The sequence below is a fragment of the Mercenaria mercenaria genome, chromosome 14, assembly GCF_021730395.1.
Source record: "Mercenaria mercenaria strain notata chromosome 14, MADL_Memer_1, whole genome shotgun sequence".
Classification (NCBI taxonomy): Eukaryota; Metazoa; Mollusca; class Bivalvia; order Venerida; family Veneridae; genus Mercenaria; species Mercenaria mercenaria.
The window spans coordinates 64497402-64520316 of record NC_069374.1 but is presented as its reverse complement, the minus strand read 5'-3'; the positions used below and the strand labels follow the sequence as shown (position 1 = coordinate 64520316).

The following is a 22915-nucleotide window of genomic DNA, read 5'->3' as shown; positions in this document are numbered from 1 at the left end:
TTTTTCTATATATTTTTTTTGGACTAATTAGACAATTATGAACTTTATTATTTTAAAAGACTATATTGAATTGTACGTCAGTTGTTAGTATATCGAGGGTTCAACGCAATAAGGGCGTATCTACATATAATAATTATATGTAGATACGCCCTTATTGCGTTGAACCCTCGACATGCAGTTCCGTAAATTAACACGGTTTAAGTTACATCAGAACTTTAAGCAATCCACAAGTTTTTTATTTCTTGGTACACTTTGAAGTAAAATGGAAGCAAGAAGCCTTTACCCTATTACACTTAAAATTATATTATTGTATTGTTTATAAAGTTAAGAATACCTACATATGTGATAATAAATTGTCATGCTTTGGAAAATATGATTTATTTGCCTCTAAAGTAAAAGAAATTGAAAAGTTCACTGTTTTTCACTATATGTTCAATATAAGCGACGGTGACACTTTTTAAAAAAAATTGGAAGCAAGAAGATGTTCAGTTAGAATAAATATTTTCACATTAAATTGAAGAGAAGAAATTGAAGTTTATTGTCATATCTGGTAAAATATTCACAAACCAAAAGACATATTTGAAATTAATCATTAAAAATAAATTTCCTATATAATCTATTGCTCAAAGTAATGTCAATAGAGAAACCTGTATTGATTATCGGATAATTTTCAAGGGGGACAACCTACTATGATAAACCAGTCAAATATAATAAAAGCTGGGGATGAATTAAGGATGCATTCCGGCAATTGGTGCCAAAACTAAAGTTTATGTTGACTAGTCTTGTTAATAATATTAAATTTTCAGAACTGAAATAAAATTTACAAAGACTTTAATTCAATGGTGGTTTTACAATACTTTGATAATGTTATGGCATATTATTTTTATAAACTGCAAGGGTAATTTTCAAAAGGAATATACATGTATCTTTAAACAACTTTTGTTTATGTCTGGTTGGAATACGAAGATCAATGGTTATTCTTATCTGCCTTGTACTGTATTCAAATAACGACACAGTCTTTATCAAACTCCGCGGAGGAATGCCACCTGTATTAAAGTCCCATATTCAACAGAGGTCAAAGTCTTACGTTACATTGGTCTAAATATTCGTCTTTGTTTTGAGTGTTATCTTTGTATATTAAGGTGAAAGTTCACTGTAGTATATGTTATTTGGCAAGTACATACAAAAAAACAACAACACTATTTTGTTTTCAAGCAAACATGGGCTTACAGGATCAATATCTGCTAAACGAGATCGGTTCATGATATTGGTCTGACATTCTATAGGCTGATCACTACCAAATCAAATGCAACTCTCCGAGTTTTCTTTTACTTTACCGCGTTTCAGTATGTATATGTAGCATGCATACTAGGTAAAAATAACGACGTCTGTGTAAATTCAGCGGACTGCATTTAAAGAACTGTGGTTTTCTCGTATAAAAGTGAACACCCCTTTTTTTAGCTATATATTTTCTAGGCTAGGCCTAGCAGATAAAATTGCCTTCCTTTTAATATGAATTTCTCACGTCAAAATCAGTGATAGTTCTTCTGTCACTCCTTTTCAAAATGCATTCCCTTCCTTTAATACTCTTATATCGAAAATGCAATGCACGTGGAACGTCTTCCACCAATGTGCATGCTCTGTTCTAATTAATATGCGAGCCTTTCCTATGTTAGTTTAAACATTTTTATTTCATTCAATCAAGTAACATAGTTGCAATATACATTTATGAAATGTTGGATCAGAAAACAAGCAAGTAAAAAATAAATGCTTATATTAATTCCTTTCCAAGATGGAGTTGGTCTAATTATCATTGCACTTATTCGACCGGAAAGTAAAAGTAGTTATAATTGACTTTTGCAAAAATTTAGATCATTACGTTTACATTTTGCCGTAAAAGTTATTATGATAACTTAATCATTCTTATTAAAGTGTGTAATGTATGTAATCGAACCAGTATATAGATTAAGGTCTGAGGTGAATATGAAATAAAAAAGGAAACAAATTGTGATTTGGTATGGGTCATGATGTCACGCTAGGGATAAAAGGAGTGCAGAATGTCACCAAAAATTCCCGTCATGTGTCAAATCTCTTAGTTGCCGCTATGTAGCCTAGGACACGTAAGAAGATTAGTTTGTTGTTTTCGTATGAAAGATGCTCGTCTCCATGAAGAAGATTTATTAAGTGTGATACCACATGGAAAGATAAGATAGGTTCCGTTGACGTGCGAGTTGAAACCTTGGACACTGAAGGAGAAAATGAAGCGGAGTTTCGACAGCACCACATTCGCAGAGAGGAGATTCAACAATATTTCTACGGTGAAGCTCGAAATTTAGAGAACAAGCGGGTATGCTGAATTTGGTACTTTCATAACCCGACGTTAAAGAGTGGTTTGGAGCTATTCTTACAAATGGAAAGTTTGTTTTTAAATTCTGAAAGAGAGGGGGCGTATTGGACATCTGGAGAGAGCGAGTTCCTCTGACGGATTGTTATGGGCAAAAAAGAACTTGCATAAACCTGGGTGTTTGTATGGATCAAAGGTATCTGTGAATAGAACGGAGATGGTAAGGTTGATTATTATAGCTAGGAATGAGATTTCGTAGATACGTAGGAGTAAGGTTGTTTTTCATCGTATAAAACTGTATTAGCCGGTGTTTTCTCCTCCGTTCAAAGTTTCCTAGTTTAATTCTTTCAAGAGACGATCTGAGTTGCAGTATTGCGTTCTCTCTGTTACAATTCTACCTGCTGCTATTTGTACCGCTTCTAGATCATTTAAGCTCATTTGTGTAGTTATTCCAAACGATGTGTCCGTATTCCAACAGTGGTCTTATAAATGAAATATACATTTTCTCAAGACTAGTTCTTGACAAGTACGATTTAAGCGATCGGAGTACTCCGATTCTCTGCCGTGCCTTATTAAGACACGATGAAAGATGAGAAGACCATTTGGCGTCGTCAGACAAAGTGAGACCAAGATCATAGTGTGTTTTACCATGTTTACTGGGATTTGGTCCATAACAATGGTTGAATGGAAAGGTTTGTTTCGTTTCCGTGAGAAAACAATAGATTCTGTTTTGGCTGGATTAAAAGAAACAAGCCATAATTTTGACCAAGAGTTGATTCGTGACAAGTCTTCATTTAGAGCAGCAGCAGATATGAAAGGATCTTCCACGACAATGTAAAGACTTGTGTCGTCGGCGAATAGGCGAATATTGGAGTTTATGTCAACAACAATGTCGTTTATGTAGAGCAAGAAGACAGTCTAAGATAGATCCTTGTGGGACTCCGGCATTTATTGAAGACCAATTAGATGAAGCATTAGCATTAACTACTCGTTGCTTTCTATCAGATGAATAAGATTTAAACCAGTTCAATAGATTGCCTTGTACTCCAATAGATGATAGTTCAGTTAAGAGTCCCCGATGCCACACCCGATCAAACGCTTTAGAGCTGTCGCTGAAGACAGCACGGACTTCTTTGCCCTCGTCTAAAGCTTTTATAATATCATTGTAGAGATACGATAACTAATTTGTTGTAGATTCGCCTTTAACGAATTCAGACTGGAATGGTGTGATAAGGTTATTAGAAATAAGATAGTTGTAGAAATTTTATGGATACAACGCTCCATTAGTTTTCAGCTGTCTTATCGACAGTTTCATGAAGATTATCGCAATCTAAGATGGAGTTCCAGTCCGTTATGTTACGGACTGTTTCTATATTTAGGACAGTCCCCTTTATCATATACCCATATGTGACGTTTTTAAGTTGACTGTTTGGGTTTGTGGAATTTGAAAACAGTAACAATAGGGTAGTGAAAGCGAGATAGATCCGGAATAAAGGGATCAGCGATAAAACTAGAAAGAATGTGGCCAGGGGTTTTGACAAACATGAGGTCGAAAACAGATTAGGAGTGTTCAGTAAAAGATGTAGTCCTGAGTCGAAATCAACTGCTCCACATTATAAGAGTCAATAAGTCTACTCATTCTATTAGAAGGAGAGGCAAATACGTTAATGTTGAAGCCGCCTATATGTAATATATCATCGAAATGACCAGTGAACGCTTGGTCAAGACTGTGTTCCATGTTAAGCCACTGATTATTATTAGAACCATGAGGACGGTAAATTCCACCAATGAGGAGATTTCACAGGTTAACATGGACTTCAATCCAAAGGGCCTCAAGGTTATTCTTGTGTAGGTCTTTACGTTCAACAGCTGAAAGGTGGTTTAAAATTTTGTATGTAAAGATCATCATCTAGTACGTTGGGGTTAAGCCAAGTTTCTGAGAAAACTAGTATGTCATATGGTTCGACTTCAACGGTAAACTTAAGGAGGTCAATCTTTGGTTTCAAACTTTGAATGTTTAGATGTATAATAGTAAGTTTGGTATAAGAATCCGTGTTATGACTTACTGGGCCTGGATTTAACTCGACATCTCCAGACGGTAAATCAACAGAGAGAAGTGCTTGTGAGAGAAGACGTATATATTTCCATATCGTGTCATATATTGACTGGCGTCAGGGAAGGAATAAGTAGTTGTGTGGGTTTCATGGCGGAAGAAATAATAAATTTGATTTGATTTAAACATATTTTATTCCTTCCTTTTTATGACAACGTATACAATGTACATTTACAGAAAATATACAAAACATTCTAAGAAAGGTAAAAGGGTTGGACCACAAGTTCATATAACATTAGTAATTCGGTCCGTAAATAATAAATAATAAACATCCCTGAAACCAAGTGGCAACACACTGACCAGGACGGAGAAAAACTGGTGGAGCCTAAGTAAGAAAACACTACAATATCCCGCGTGACATCGTGATACATAACTATGAAAAAGATGGAGAGAATAAAAAACATACTGTGATAGATTAATGTAAAGGAGTAATGTCAGGATAATTGAGTACAAAAATCTGTCCCGACACAAAGAAACAACTATTCCATATTACTGACCGGAAGTTAATCTTTCCTTACTTCAGATATACATATGGAAGATTGTGACCTGACAACGTGGACGAACGACCTCGACAAGCCACAGGACTACACACTCCCGAGTGGAAAAGCAATGAAAGGTGTATTTTCCGAACATGACAATGGAGCCGAGTAAGTGATTGACAGTGTTTGGTATTGAAACGAGAGAGGTTTCGATTTTCATAATTTGAGCTGCACCATGAGAAAACCAACATAGTGCACCCGCACAGTCTGGTCAGGATCCATGCTGGTAGCTTTCAAACCCTATTGCAATTAGAGAAACCGTTAGCGTACAGCATGGATCCTAACCAGACTGCGCAGATGCGCAGGCTGGTCTGGATCCATGCTGGTCGCAAATGCACTATGTTGGATTTCTCATTGCGCGGCTCATCTTACGAATACATGTAGTTAATCTGTATACACAATAATGACCGTTTGCAGAAAAAACTCCAAACGTAAATATATCTGATAATTATTTAATATTTTGATGTACATTTTGAATGTGTACGGCTAAATTGTATGAACATTGTGGAATTCTGACGCCACAGAGGCTTATCAGAATAAATCAAAAATGAAATCGTACAGATATTGAAATCACAATCTCTATATTGTCTATCGTTATGACAAAAACATGATAATATCAAACTGTGCTAGACTTCATTGTTAGGCTTGGTTTAAAGCAATCAAATATTGATTTGTTTTATTTACGTTTAGTTCAAAGTTACGTTCCCAAGTTTAAATCATATATGAAGGGGCCTCCGTGGCCGAGTGGTTAAGGTCGCTGACTTGAAATCACTTGCCCCTCATCGATGTGGGTTCGAGCCTCACCCGGGGCGTTGAATTCTTCATGTGAGGAAGCCATCCAGCTGGCTTACGGAAGGTTGGTGGTTCTACCTAGGTGCCCGCTCGTGATGAAATAATGCACGGAGGGGCACCTGGGGTCTTCCTCCACCATCAAAGCTGGAAAGTCGCCATATGACCTAAAACTGTCGGTGCGACGTTAAACCAAGAAAAAAAAAAGAATCATATATGAGGAATCGTCCACTTTTCATGACGGGGCAAGAACCAATATGTCCCTCCTGGTATTATCCAATTACGGACGGGCATTTGGGTAGAACTTCCAACTTGCATTGGCTTCGTAAAATGAAAAAAAAAATAATCTAAACTCGAATAAAATAATCTTGATCGCAAGTGATCAGTATGTAGTGATCAGTATGTAGTTTCCGTCAGAAACTAAACTACTGCTGATAAATACAAAAGAATCTAGCACCCTTTGAAATATATGTATCATTTTCAAGTTGAAGAATGTCCGGTTAGAAAATGTGCCCTCATCCAAGCGTTAGTGATGGATGAAGGGCATTATTTGAGTAAAGCCGGAGGCCGAGCATGTATGAACAGCAAGATGTTCTGCCGATACGGTTGAGAAGCGCGCTTTAAAGTTACTGAAAAACTGTATCACGTGACCGCTCCATGCACCGGAAGCGGTGAACAGCTGTAATCATAGTTTAAAGCAAATTTTTGTTGACGATTACAATACAAGAATACAAGGGTTGGGAATCATACTTTACCATTATAATATATATACACACATATATATGAGCAAAAAAGAGAGGGTTCATACATGCTCGGCCTCCGGCTTTACTCAAATAATGCCCCTCATCCATCACTAACGCTTGGATGAGGGCACATTATTTTTCATAAAGCCTTCAGCTCTCGCATGTATGAACAGCATCTTTAAAGTATCGTCAACAAAAGTACAATAACAAAGAGAAATAAGTATACTTTTACTCCAAGTAATCCCACATATATTTCATTATATATAACGCTGAAAAATATTCCAGAACAAAAATCATTAAGTTCTGATCAAACAGTCAAACCTTTACGTCTAAATAATATATATCAATCACTACATATAAAGGGCACAACACCTACTTTTTGCTCAAAACTGCTTCAGCGAAAGATAATTCTGATGGAATAACATTTCTAAAATAGAATTTATGAAAGTTTTTCTCATTACTCCAATCAGCAGTACTCAAAATAGTTTGCAAAGAGCATGTACTATATGCTGCTGACACTGAAGCTGAACGAAAGGAATGTGCCTTAAAGAAATCACTGTCTATCCCTGCTAACTTAAGCACTGTCTTAAGCCATCTGGCTATAGTACTCGTAGATACGGCTTTATAAGTCGCGTAAGAAACAAGGAGTTGTCTAGAATTTCTCAAATTTTCAGTCTGTTTTACATAATAAGTTAAAGTATGCATAACACACAAAGATTCATCTGGGTAATGTTCCAGTTTCAATACAAAATTATTAGGTCTACCTGACCTTGTAGTTTTCAATAAATATGGAAAGAAGAACTGAATCTTACTGTCACCAAAATGTACATGATCTTAATTCAAAGACACCAAAGTTTGAGCTCTGGGAGCTGTTGTCAAAGTAATAAGTGCAGTGAGTTTAAAAGTCAACATTCTTAGATTTAAATCCTCTAAAGGAAAAAGGCTTTTAAGATATTTTAACACTACTGAAACATTTATACCGACAAGCAGGTGGTTTTAAATTAAATACTCCCTTCATGAATCTGGGTATCAGAATACTTGAAGAACACCAGGAGTTTCCAAAGAAAGGCAATGTCTGCAGTAACATACTTTTGTGTGTGTTGATTTTACTGTAAGAAGAACCACTTTTCAGAAGAAAACAAAGATAATTTACTACCTTACTTTCAGTTGTTTGAAATGGATTGCAATGTTGTTTACGACACCAAATATACCAGAATCTGAAGGCCAAATCATACTGTTTCCTGGTTCCTTTTCGCCAGCCCTCGAGGATGATTCCAATAGCTTGTGATGAAATTCTTGCACTTTGCAGCGATTCCCTGATATGACTGCAGCGATCAAGGTGATCTGCTTTGCCAGAGGATGAACCTCTCCACTGTGTGTCAGTCGCAACAAAACTTGATGTCTTGGTAACCTGACAGGATAATCAATCAAAGTTGATAATATCAAGGGAAAATAAACTTGTGATTTCCAATGAGGAAAAACAATAATTGCTTTATCTACTTCATCTTGTATGATTTTATTTACCACTTTTCCCAACAAATTAAAAGGTGGGAAAATGTAGGGCGAAAAATCTTTCCAAGACAAAGTAAAAGCATTGTTATGAAAGGCTCCTGGTTCAGGAAACCATGTGACAAATTTTCCCAACTGTTTATTCAACCTGGATGCAAACAAATCTATATCAGGTTGAAAGAAATGTTTACATAAACGGACAAAAATGTCTTTTTTCAACACCCATTCTGTTGAATTTGAGAACTTTCTAGAATAGAAATCTGCCATAGAATTGTTTGAACCAGCGACATGAACTGCAGAAATAAAAATACTTCTTTTTAGACACCAATTCCAAATCTGACATGCAAGTCTATCTGGTGATTCTGATGCAATACCACCCATGTCATTGATATTAGTAACTGCTGTGACATTATCACACTGGAAGAGTATATGAACATTCCTTTTATTGGAATACAAAGACTGCAAAGCATGGAAGATTGCTAACAATTCAAAAATATTTATATGCTTTACACATTCAACACTATTCCATCTTCCACTTGCGACTTCACCAGAAAAAAACATCATAACAACCCCAGCCTAAATTCGAGGCATCTGTGCTACATTGTATAGAAACTTTATCCGGTCTAATTGGCTTTCCATTTTTTAGGTGTATGTTATTTATCCACCAAAGCAACTCTTGTTTTCCAACAACTGAGAGGTACACTTTATTCTGAAAATTGAACTCTGAACCCAAACCTACAAGTTTGTCTCTCTCTAAAGCTCTATAGTGCATAGGAGCTTCTAAAACTGCATGAAAGGCGTTAATGATCATTCCAATGAAGGATGCTAAATCTTGTACAACAACTTTTTCCCCTTTTAATAAAATGTTTGCTTTCATCAAGATTTTCTGAACCTTATCTTCTGTTAAAAGACTTTAAATTGAATTGAATCTAAAATAAAGCCAAAAAAGACAATTCTCTGTGTAGGAACAAGAACAGATTTGGATTCATTCAAAACAAACCCTAGAGAGGTCAATGTAGAACAAATTTTCAATGTGTTACCATGACATGTTTCATAGATTTGATGCATATTCAAAGAGTCGTCTATATAAAATGAACACCTGACGCCTTGATGTCTCAGCCAAGCATAGATTGGTTTTAATATTTTGGTAAAAACCCTAGGGGCTGAAGATAAACCAAATGGGAGTACAGTGAACATCCATAGGATATCATCCCATTCAAATTTTAAATATTTTTGGAAATCATTGTGTATGGGAACAGTAAAATACGCATCAGTTAGATCTACTGAAGTAAAATAATCATTTCTCTGCACAAGATCCAAAACAATTTTGAAATGTTCTTGTTTAAAATGCTCATATACCACGAATTTATTTAAATGTTTCAAGTTAATAATTGGCCTAAACTTTCCATTTGGCTTTGGAACAACAAAAATATTAGAAACATATTGTCCTGGTTCCCATTCTGATTTTACAATTGCACCTTTCTCAGCCAAATTTTTAATTTCATTTGAAATAACTTGTTTCTCTGTTAATGAAAAGGAAATCATATTTGGAACTGAATACTGGACTGGCTCTTGAATAAATTCTATTTCATAACCTGTTATTGTTTGAAGAATCCAAGGATCATTTGTAAACTTTTCCCATGTGTACAGAAAATATTTTAGTCTACCTACCTTAGGTAAACCGTTCAATTCTGTTCGTTTGGGGATGTTACTGTTGCACTTGGCTTTCCCCGACCTCTAGCACCACGCCTATACATAGCTCTAGATTGCCACGGCTGGTAGTATGTATCTGTACTCTGAGGCTAGTTAGAGGCATCGCCGCCATAAGGGTGAAAACGACGACCCCTGTTTCCTCTGAAGGAGCCTCTACCCCTAATAAAAGGTCTACTAAACTGATCTATACGAGAAGAAATAGAAATACCAGCATCACATTTTTTGATTTCTTTAGCTATATCGTCTCCGAACAATTGCGATGAGATAGGCGTACTCTGACTGCACAGATTTCTATATTTTTTCTTTAAATTTGGTCTCAATAGATACCTTCTACGAAGTGATAAGTGATACTGAACCTGACCAAATAAGGTCAATGCATCAGATACAGTTCGTTTTGCATCATCATTTTTCGACATAACCTCTTTCAGTAAATCAACCAACTTTATAATAGAGGTAACACCTGTCGCAACCAGATTTTGTATCTCAACTAGCATTCTATCATAACTTTTGAGCTTCTTATCGAGAATTTTCCAAATTTCTGAATTTATCAAAGGTGGACACAACTTGTCACAATTTTGAGGGACGTTATATTTCGACATCATGTCCTCTACATCACACTGTGAGGTACAAGCAGTATTGATTAAAGAGGCTAACGATGAAACAACTGGGTCACCCTTGACCACAGATTTTAGTTTTGGCATGGACCATTCAGTATCAGTAGGATCAGTGTTTTCTTTTGTATCACTGCCAAACATTGCATTTAACATATTTTGTGACATGTTTTTATCTTGTACAAAATTATCTTGGTTTTGCCTGTAAGACAAATCAGAGTCTGAAACGTTCTCCGCATCTATTTGTACCCTTAAATTTGGTCTAGGTTGATTATAACTCTCAAAATCGTCATAATCTGGCTGAAAAAATGCTTCATCATCATAGTTTTCTGGGTGCATACCAGTGGACAAGCCCAGACCTAATTTTTTCTTCAAATTTGCAACGTCCTCAGAGGACAAATTATCGAAATCTATCATATTACTTTTCTTAGATTTTTTCTTTGGGGGTTTGCTTTGGGTTTTGGATTTTTGTTTTTTTTTGTTTTGATTTTTGAACACTTTTCTGATTTTTACCACTACGAGTGGGTTGAACAACCTCTTTATTTTTATTTTTGCTATTTTTTGACACGGGTTCATCAACCTCGCATCCAATTTCTGCATTAGCACCCACGGGCGGGATATCCTTATCTTCACAGCCCGAAACTTCCCTCTCTGATTCTGAGGGACTTTGGTCATGGCGGGGATCTACGTCCTCGCTTGAGCTCATATTTACAAGCTAAATGATATCACTCGGGATACTACGTCCTCGAGTAGCTCAAATAGTTATTTATAAATGGAAATACTTACGATAGAAACCAATAAAACAACCGGAAAAATAAGAATTTTAGCAAAACACGTGAACGCGATGCTTCTCTCGCCAGCGCAAAACATCGAATGATTACAGCTGTTCACCGCTTCCGGTGCATGGAGCGGTCACGTGATACAGTTTTTCAGTAACTTTAAATCGCGCTTCTCAACCGTATCGGCAGAACATCTTGCTGTTCATACATGCGAGAGCTGAAGGCTTTATGAAAAATAATATTGGAAAGAGTCCTAAAATAGCAAATCCACGAGTTTTCAACCAGCAGGGTGTTAAAACATATTCTGTTCACACCACAGATTTCAGCAATCAAAAGTTCCTTCTCCAATTTGTCCAGTGTTAATAAAATAATAATTTTCTTATACTGGTGAACAATTCAGCCAAACGTGTTTGCTCAGTTTTCGAGAGAAAGAATCATAGTTTGAACAAATCTTCAATATCTATAGAGTCTTCGAACAAATCTTCAATATCTATAGAGTCTTCGAACAAATCTTCAATATCTATAGAGTCTTCACAGGTCATTACATTAAATTATTTTTCCTTGTTTTCTTTCAGAGACAGGCGCTATAGATACGAAATTTGCAATATAGTCCGGTCTAGTACCGATCCAGCTATTGGCTGACGAATTATACTCTGAGGCATCTATTACAAATTAAACATATAAAACTGCAGCTTTGTTTCATATATAACATATGTCGTAAAACGGTTATGATGACGCTGCAATGTCACATAAAATTGGAAACGAGTACATGTATGACCAATGCACTGCCTTTTTATTGATATAAACTTTTATATCTACCTTAATATGTCGTTCATACCAAATCATTATTCACTATTCACAACCGCCAACACACAGTCACTACATCGGATCAGAGAATGGAAGAGGAACTGTGGTGGTTTATTAGGGACATTTCGTTATGTCGCGTTGTCGTGCGCACGGCTAATGTAGCACATTTCATTGTATCGTCCTAGAGCGCGCCAGTGAACGAAACTTTGAAAGTTTCGTTATGTGATGTTTTGGCGCATGCGCCAGCGCGACGAAAATTAAACTACAAACGCGCCATGGCGGAAATACCAACACTGTCGACAGAATGCTACATTATATTTCATGCTTGCAAGTGCGCACACCAACGCGACATAACGAAATGTTCTAAATAAGCCAAAAAAGGAAACGTATAAAGGAACTTAAGGTAGAGAACCTGTAAAGACATTCGGCAATTACCGCGTGAGTAAGTATTCCGGTTAAAGTTTCTTCGGTCGAGAAATATATAATAATATGAGCCGCACCATGAGAAAACCAACATAGTGCGTTTACAACCAGCATGGATCCAGACCAGCCTGCGCAACCGCACAGTCTGGTCAGGATCTATACTGTTCGCTTTTAAAGCCTACTGCAATTAGGGAAACTGTAAGCGAACAGAATGGATCCTGACCAGACTGCGCGGATGTTGGTTTTCTCATGGCACGGCTTAATTATGCTAAATATTGTGTCACATACTTTGGTCGTTATAAACTACATAGTCACCACATTTTCCACAAATCCGATGTGGTCTCAAAGGGGAAGAAATAATAGTCAGTATATGAACACTCAATTCGTGCGTACATCCAATAGGGGCGATTTAATGTGGCGCGTGATTAATACACGCAAACATATATAATTTATATATTATCGCGTTTTGTCAACGAAGATACAATACAAACCACTTCCTTCATATTAATATTTACAATGAAACCGTTTCACGAAGGGCGATGGCGGCTTTGTATATTTTTCAGATATATCAGTGAATAATTTCTTGTCTATAGTATAAATTTTTCCACTTAGGAATTTAAAGCATCTGTAATACATTCCACGGGCTTAACCCTGGTTTGTGAAGGGCAAACAAAACTGCAGGTGTTATTAACACTATCATTATAATAGTTAATTCAAGTGGGTGTAAGTTATTGTTTTTAATGATATTTTGTTTACATGAAATAATGTAAATGAATCAAATACCACTTTAACTTATAAAATGCCAGTCCTTTACATCTTATACAACTGACGAAATGTCATAAAACAATAATATATTTTAAGATGTAGAAGATTCCAATTTGTTTCCACATTGGTAAGTTTTTTGATAAATTTGAATTTTTTGCCATTAATCACTTTTGTTTTAGAAATCTAATTAGTAACAAATAAAGACTTGTTGTAAATGGATCATTGTGAAGAGGAAGGAAGAAGGAAGTTTAATACCCTATTTTAGCTGAAATGTTAAGGGGCTTCACCTTACACATTTTCAACAGTTATCTTATTTGTCTAAGTATTATATTCCTAGATTTCCTCGTGTCTATGCCCATTTTAAATAGCGTCAGGTTTATATTTTATAATTATGTATGTATGTATGGCATTCTAACAAAATCTGCATGTTAAAATAATATGACTTTTAAGACTCGAAAGGTGGTAGACAAAGCTGCGAAAAGGAGTATAGTAAACGATATAGTCTAGTAAAAGAAGCATTACATTTTTATAAGAAATATCTAACTTCTTTTTTTTTAATTTTATTTTTCTATAAAAGATGTCAAAGTTCGTTTCTGAATTTTTAGTCTTTAAAATTCTGTCAAAATGACTTTATCTGTATAAAATATAGAATGGTATGATATAGTGGTTGCAATCTTTATATAATAGAACACTAATTTTTACAAAAATATAGCGACAACATAACACTAGATAATTGCAAGAGGGATAGAAGAATGAGGAAGTCACAAATTTCAAATTCGTTCTTCCCGGACAGAACAGGTGACAGGGAAGTTTCAAACAGCAAATAAATCTAAATTGAAATGTTTCTGAATTAACTTCACTTTCAGAATTAGAGTTATTCTTGCATGCCAGACAGCATTTTCCAGGTGCTGGAAAAAGTCTTCTTATACCCAGGGATGAAATATGACTCTCACACAGTAATCTAGGAATGAATGCATAAATCCATAATATAATAAAGTAGTGCTTAAAAGAAAGTAACCTTTATTTACTGTAACAGGAAATTGTTACCCTCTGACGTAACAGAAATTGGGGGCTCGTCCGGGATATGAACCCGGGACCTCTAGCAACATCAAAGGATCATTTGAAGGATCTCTGTTAGTTCAGAGGGTAACAATTTCTTGTTACAGTAAACAAAAGTAACAGAAAGACAAACTAGCAGCTATTAACAATTAAAATTTTATTGCTGAATTTAAGTAGCAATACAAATACCTCAAAAATTCACAGAACCGTAAAATCCAATCTTATATGTAAAAAATAGTCCAAATCCTGTCCAGGTCAAATTTAAATCCAATCAGAATAAATTCAACAATGTTTCACACAATTCAAAAGTAACTTTAGTATTTCCAAAAATTACAATTCCTCTCTTCAAAGATAACTTATTATATTCACAAATTTTAGTAATGTCACAGGGTGAGAAAAATGTGCAGTCAGTCCGGGGCTCGAACCCGGGACCCCTTGTTTACAGGGTAAGTGCTCTACCGACTGAGCTAACCGGCTGCCTGACACATCTTCTCCCCTAACGTGACCAAGTCCGTACCGCGACATACACCCCCACAAATTGGAAATTCGTCCTCGAATTCCGAAGGTACATATAATATTGCAAGCGTCGTAAGACTGACCATGCAAGCATGCCACGGTCCCATGTTGGGCGCCAAATGTCACAGGGTGAGAAAAATGTGCAGTCAGTCCGGGGCTCGAACCCGGGACCCCTCGCTTACAGGGCGAGTGCTCTAGCGACTGAGCTAACCGGCTGCCTGACACATCTTCTCCCCTAACGTGACCAAGTCCGTACAGCGACATACGCCCCCACAAATTGGAAATTCGAATTCCGGAGGTACATAATATTGCAAGTGTTGTTAGACTGACCAAGCAAGCATGCCACGGTCCCACGTTAGGCGCCAATTGTCACAGGGTGAGAAAAATGTGCAGTCAGTCCGGGGCTCGAACCCGGGACCTCCCGCTTACAGGGCGAGTGCTCTACCGACTGAGCTAACCGGCTGCCTGACATATCTTCTCCCCTAACGTGACCAAGTCCGTACCGCGACAGTAACTCCTTCAAATAATCCTTCAAAATATTAAATATCCAAACTGGTAATATTTTGTCATTAAGAAATACAGGAAAGTTTCATCAGTATCAACAGTCTAGGATTTTAGGTTCTAATCTTACAACAAATAGTTCTCTATATGAAGTAATAGGGAAGGTTTCAGAACTTTCAAGTAATACTAAAAATAAAACGAACATTCTGGAAAAATCAAGGACAATCTTTTCTAAAAAATAACTGTCATATACACTGTTTATCAGTATTGTTACAGAACACATAGAATTTACATGATGTCTTAAAACTAGGTCAGTAAACAATAATGTGCCTCAGGGGAAAATTACATATACATAACAGTACCAAACAGGTAAAACAGTTTTGATCTGGACATAAACAGCCGACTCTTGAAATGAAATATAACGCTTGCCGTCCAAACTGTACCATTTCCGGCACGAAAATGAAAATTTAGTAAACGTCCTTTTTAGATCCAACAATTAAGACAAAAGCCAGCTTTAAACATGTAAAAATATTAGGTACTCTCATATTTGGAACGTTCAACAATGCAAAGCAATCGGGATGTTATTTTTTCACATACGCAGTGTATGCATATCTGAAGGTTCAGGTTGAGAAATAAGTTGAAAAAAAAAATCATTAGACTTTTGTTATATATTCGAAAATGGAGCATTGAAGAATTTTATGTCTAGTAGTTTTCCAGAGTTTGTATATAATTTGACTTATGTAGAATGTCGTGTGTATTAAGGGATTTAGTATCTTGTAAACTAAACCATCATTCAGAGAAAGCCCGATTTGTATATAATAAACACGAGTGTTGAAATCGTGGCACTCTCTGATCTATCCAGTTGTTGCTTTCTTATTCTAGCGTAACATTAGTGAATTTGACAATATCGTGCGTACGTGCGTGCGTTCTTTCTTGTCCCGTGCGTGCTTGTGTGTTTGCGCGTGTGCTATCGTGCGTACGTGCTGTCGTGCGTACATGCATGTTTGAATAATGCAATATTGACCTACAGTGGAAATTAGTTTTCCTAAAAAGTTTGGAAACATAAAGTTCATCAATACAACGTTAAAGCAAAAGACTTATCTTGAATAAAGTATTCATATTTACTACTAAACATGTGAAAAGCAGCATGATCATCTATCCCGCTGAATTGTTCAATTTATATTTTGTTTGACACAACAATATATCTCACTGTATACAATAAATATCCCAGCCCGTGAGAAAGTCAAACAAGACTTTGAAATATCTTTTCAGCATGGCAATTATATGGTTCCAATATAAAAGTATTTATCAAAATTATTAATCAATATTTCATAAGAAAATATTGCACCAATATTTCTAATAATGATGATGATATAAAATGTTCAAGAAGAAAAAAAAAGAAATGTATTTTGACGGTTTCGTTCCTATAGTTATATGTACAGTATTAAGTTTTTATTAAACTCCTCTTCCTGTCACCTCACTGCATGCTAAAGAATAAACTAATTAACTAGTACATTCTTTTTACATCAAGATGCATGCTTCAGAATGAAACAAGATAATTCATTCTCCGAACCGTCACGTATGGAGCAAGTTAATACATTCATCGCATTGCCATGCCACACTTTGAACAATTAAACTAATTAATCCTTTTTTCTATTGACACGCTGTATTTTATGAAGAATGGAACTAGTAAATAACTAGTAAATACCTTCTCCGTACCGCAAGGCTGCATGTTTGAGAATGGAACTTGAAAATTGATCGAAGTCTGGTACAAGTTTCATTTGACCATTTTCTTTAGTAACGAGTTTGGCTCGTGTAAACTGTATAAATATTTTCAACATCAAAGGTGGCATTATTGTTAAGTCAATATCCTCTTTGCATATCAGAATAATGGGTTTCTCAACTTCGTAGGCTTCGCGAATTTCCATCTGACACCAATGGCTTTCGCAGAATCTGTTTGAAATAATAAAAACTGCAACACAACTATCTGAAACACATCGTAATATTTCATCAACGATTGGAAATCCTGGATTTATCTGTTTATCACCAAAACATACTACTTCTCGCTCTATTCCCGTCAATGCTTTCAGCGATTCTCTTAGATTTTCATAAATTAGACTGACGGCATGTCCTTCGTCAAAAAACATAAAAACTTCTGTTCTAGTAATCCGTTTTTAAAATCTTCTAGAAAATTTGCTTTTTTTTCGTAGTTTCTCGTTTTCGTTTCCTGTATACAGTGAACGTAATAGCCATAGAGGTGATGCCGACAATTGCTATACCTGTTGACACTGAAACTTTCACTACTTTTGAACGTATACACAGAAACCTTGCTTCGTCAACTGCTTTATCATCAACTACAATATCATTGCCATCTAAGGTACACGTATACTTTCGTTTTTTGTTTGTTTCGAAATACGAAGATAACCATGTAATAAACGGTTCTGACTTGCAATTGCAAAGCAATGGATTATGAGAAAAAACTGATTTAGAATGGAGTAATATTTCCTACATTAAAGCGTAATGGTATATAAAAAAAACAACAAGAAAACAAAACAAGTACGTTATTCACCCATATGTTACTTTTTAGGCTGAGTGGTCACACATACATTCATAACAATTTCTGGTCTGTATAACTTCTGGCCGCAGGAAATCTTTCGACTTGTTATTTCTATTTCATTGACGCCTTCTGACACATAAATATATAAAGGAAAAATATGTTATATTTTTAGATGTCACAAAGCGCTTTCACAAGCACAGTACATCAAAGAGAAATTGACAACAGTATTTCATTAATAAAAGGAATGTAATATAGTTTAAGGCTGGGAATATCAATAATAACTACAAAATCAGACTAATGTACATGTGAAATATGAAATAGTATTAATCTACATTTATGCTGCCAATGTCATAAGCAAAAGAAGAAACCCTTCCAGATATTCAATCAGTATTGGAAATATTTAAGAAATAATAAGTTCCCAAACGTGTTTTATCGTAAAATAACCCGAGTTTTGTGTTCTTATGCGTAAGAACATATCACGAAGGCCATAGTCTGACCATATCTAATTTAGAATATAAGTTCCAAATGTTATCGTACTAACCATTCTTATGGTAAGATAATCAAAGCGTAGCGAGTATAATGTTTCAAGACGAAACTCAGTATCACGATAACACACTGGGAACTTTTTATCTCAACACGACGTATGTTACAGGTTAATCAAGATCAGGGACGTGTAGTAGCGAGCAGCTTTTGGTAATGGGCATGAACAGTTAGCTTAAGTTTGGTGATTCTAGTTAAGCTACATTTGATTAATAAGCATTTTCAGCCTTTCCTTTACCAAAATCAAGGGGTAAAACTCTGTCTTTACTCTGTCAAAGGGGATAAAGTAATACATGAGCAAAGCTCGTGTGTTTATTGAAAATTGTGTGAGGTTTAGTTTATTTTGCTCAAAACCTTTTTTGAATTATAAGCATTTTTAACAAATCAATGGGAAACACCCTGCTTTTACTGGAACAAGGGGAATAACAGTAAATGTGAGCAAAGGTCCTGGACTAATTGATAATTATGTGTTATTTGGAGATTCTAGTTATAATAAGAGCTTGTAGAACACTTGCATAAGTTAACTGACAAGAAACAGAAATTATTTGGTCACAGCCTACTGGACATTTAATGTATTGATATTAAATCAATAATCATGGGTCATTTACCAGTCTTAAGTGACCTCCGTATCAAAGGACCAAAGCATAATCTAGTTTTCTGGCAAAAAAGTTCTATTGTCAATGTGATATTGACCTTTGACCTACTGAACTCAAAACTAATAGGGGTCATTTGCTGGTCATGACTAATCTCCCGATCTCATGATCTTAGGCCCAAGCGTTCTCCGGAAAAACTGATTTGTGTACAGACCGACCAACATCCATCATGAATCATTAATATTTACAATATACCCCTCCTCCTTCGAATAAGGACAATTAAATTTCAAATCAGAAGATGCCCATGTCTCCCTAGTCCCTCAAGAAGTCAATAGAGGATATGAGCGAAAGACAAAGAGACACTAATGTTTGGCTGCAATAGAGATCATCTACTTGGTATGTCCAATCACCCTATGAAGTTACTAAATTCTGGGTCAAATGTTTCCTTATTAAACCGTGTTCCATGTTCAGGCCCCTGTGACCTCGATCTTTGATCGAGTGAGTCCAAAATCAACAGGGGTCATCTACTCTGCATGTCCAATCATCCTATGAAGTTTCAACATTCTGAGTCAAGTGATTCTCAAGTTATTGATCCAGAAAGAGTTTTTTCCATTTCCATGCCTCTGTGATCTTTCCCTTGAGTCAAGTGTCCCCAGAACATTAAGGGTCATCGACTTAGTACTTCCTATCATCGTCATTGAAGGTTCTGTGTCAAATGATTCTAAAGTTATTGGTTGGAAACTGTTTTCATGTGACCTTAACTTTTGATCAAGTGATTCAAAGATCAATAGGGGTCATCTATTCTACATGTCCAATCACCCTATGAACATGATGAAGTTTCAACATTCTGGGTCAAGTGGTCCTCAAGTTATTGATCAGAAACAGGTTTTCATGTTCAGGCCTCTGTGACATTGACAGGTGATTTTTTATCTATTTGTTTTTCGGCGACGCCGTCTAAATTCGTTTTCGTTACCTATGCCACGTGACTTCAGTTTGTAAATCAAACTACTTGATAACGCATTATAGATAATTTATCAAAATGGAAGATTTATGCAACACTCTGCCTGATAGGACGAGAGTGTCAATTTCTTTCACTCTGTTGATTGTGCTACGCTGAGTGAAATGTAGACAAAGCGTTTATCCTAAACGACGCTGTTCACAGTTTTAAAGCTAACTTTGGCTCAGTATGTTTAGCAAGAATATTGATATATCTCAAAATGATAAGTAAGTTTAATAAATATGATAAAAACCTGTTCAAATACCAACATATATCAAATTAAAGAAAGAGCTGAATACGGTCTGATATCACATGAATAAGGGTGTGATAAGAGTCTTTTATGTAGAGAAGTGCTTTTTAAAAGATTTTCCTTGTTACAGTTGTCGTCTGTATATGAAAAGGTTTCTTGCTTTTGTGACTTATTCAGATTGCATATTAAAATGAGTACTTGTTTGCTTTGATATATTTGTTATAGATTATTTAACTGATTTATTATATATGAATATTTTACTTTAGTATGGTATGCAAATATTGAACTCAGTTGAAATCTGTTTTATTATTATATATGCTATATAATGACTGAATCTCATTACACTGAAATGAAGGTACGCTGCATACAGTTTATCTATGTGATATGACTACGGTCAAAGTTTGCTTATGAAACAGAAATATTGAAATAATTACAATTGTATGTTTTGCTTGACCTTCACTTTTTTATAGGTGTGACGTCATTGTCCAAAGATTCATGAATAGCGAATATGCATTTGTTAAAGCGGGATCAGTTGGCCTATTTTAGAAATAAATAAAAATAATAAATAAAAAAATCCTTTAATTGATTTTTTCTCATGTATTCTAATCAAACTTGATTTGTAGCATCTTTATTAGGCCCGCATCTATCTTTGTTCAGCTGGGACATTTAACCCCTTTTAGGGGCTGCTAGAGCTAAAACTAGAAATGCTTTTATACAGCGTCTCATGAACAGCTTGGTGGATCTTTGTCATACTTGGTCTGGAGCATCATTATAAGGTCCTCTTCCAAATTTATTTATATAGGAACGTCACGGTGCCCTATTAGGGACCACTATGGCTAAAAGTAGATATGCCTTTCTTCGCATTAACCACTAAAATGTAATGAATTTTTATCAAACTCGATGTGTAACAATATCGTAAGGTCTCCTGCTATTTTGTTACAAATGGGGATAGGGACCAATTTAGCTAAAAATATAAACACGTTTAATGACCTCTTCTCATGAACCGCTTCATGAATCTTCATCAAACTACTGCTGCAATTATTCGTCTAAGGATAAACGAAACAAAATTGCAACCCTACGAAACCTTTGCGAAAAATTAAAAGAGAACCATTTAAATTGTTAAAGTGCGGTGTTTAGTTTTGCAGTTTGAAAAATGTTAGATGAAAGATGAATGTTAGATGAAAAATTCATAAACTTCTTTCCTTATTACAATTCGCCGACCATCATTTTTAAAGATATTTCTTGTTCCAAATGAGATCTCATTTGGTAAAAGCAGGCTATGAATATTTATACATAAATTACATAGATAAAAGACACTTCAGAATAGTTCTTAAACTAAAAGCAACCATAAAAGAATATTTACAATGAAATTAAATGTTTCATTCAATCTTAAAACAATCAAAACAACTACTACTATCTCCAATATCAGCACACATCATGATCTTTCGGTTGCATTCAGTCAATTTTCAGCTGTAGATTAATATAATATAAAATAAAATGCCAATATGCCTGTTATGTTTTAGTGTTGTTATATCTTCTGGTCCTTTGGGATCAACGAGTCCATTCAACATGTGTGTAATAGAGTTCTGCTTAAGCTGGCGCTAGAGGGCACATTTCATTACCTCTCATGAACAGACTCAATCAAAACGAGTCTGCTATTCTTGGCTGCATTCTATGCTGTTCAAATTAAAATATTGAAAACTGAAATTTTTCTAACTTAGTTTGAATGATCTCAAATGATTTCACTGCAGTCTTCTGAATCCCGCTATTGTATAATTATCCAAGAAGAAATCGTACGTCAAAACGTGAATATTTGGGGACAAAAACACAGCAAATCTACCGGCGATTAAAAGGCGAATTTGTTAAAAATAATGTTTCTTTCGAATTAATTATACCCTTTAATTATACCCTTTAATGATAGTCAATCACAGACACCAGCTGCAATGTAATATTTAATCAAAATGAAGTGCATACGTTCGTATTTTAGGGAAACAGGTACGAGTCTTTCGCCCCCTCCATTTTTCCTTCTATTTTCCTAAGTCGTGCAAATAAAAAATGTTTACGTTAATATTATGAAAGGATCGTACCTTTCTCTATGAAAAATAAATAGGATAAAACCTCTTCTGTTGATGCCATGCAATATATCTTTAAAAAAACTCATTACTATGCTACAAAGTTCAACGGATACTTGGGTGCAATTTTATCCGAAAATAGACCGCACGCCGTGCTAGTTAGATGTTTTATGATCATGTGACCAAAACAAGCTCTTTGGTGTTGTTATAATAATAAAATTTCGATTAACTTTAGAACTCAGTTTTAATATAAAACGTTTACAAGAGGCGCAACTTGGTTTCAATACCGATTATAGATCTACGCGGATGATGCTGTTCAACATCATACTTCAAAGAACTATATCCTTTTTTGGTTGCAGGTTTATCCCGCTACCAAAGTTAAGTGTATTTCTGACAATCATGTAGCATCTTTATTTGATTCCAAATCACATCCAAAGGATGTTCATGTGCTACACAAAGTAGTCCCATTCATGAACAATGCGGAGGAATTATCAATGATCAAGCAGTTCTTATTCATCCTCTATCCATTCACACTGGCCATTTAGATTATATAAGATCTGTCAATGATTAGGTATTCCAGCCCATGGTTACATCACTGACTTCCAGCTGTTCATGTAAGGTCAGGCAGAGTTTATCTTAGATATGAGGCACATTAGTATTTGTTTCTTATACATGTATATTTATAGACTGGCATT

General features: G+C 35.5%; 1 protein-coding gene and 1 non-coding gene across 2 annotated transcripts in view; one reads left to right on the top strand and one right to left on the bottom strand.

Annotated features, from left to right (window-relative positions):
• LOC123543887 (uncharacterized) overlaps nucleotides 1-11831 on the top strand; it is a 32776-nt gene extending 20945 nt beyond the window's left edge. Inside the window, exons 11-12 of the mRNA XM_053522679.1 lie at nucleotides 4981-5104; nucleotides 11716-11831. Of these exons, the coding sequence (XP_053378654.1) occupies nucleotides 4981-5104; nucleotides 11716-11782 (191 nt within the window). The 3' untranslated portion in view covers nucleotides 11783-11831. The remainder of the gene's footprint in view (nucleotides 1-4980; nucleotides 5105-11715) is intronic.
• Nucleotides 11832-15100: 3269 nt separating this feature from the next.
• Trnat-ugu (transfer RNA threonine (anticodon UGU)) lies at nucleotides 15101-15173 on the bottom strand. The gene has a single exon. It is a non-coding gene; the product is annotated as a tRNA-Thr (tRNA).
• Between the last annotated feature and the right edge of the window lie 7742 nt (nucleotides 15174-22915).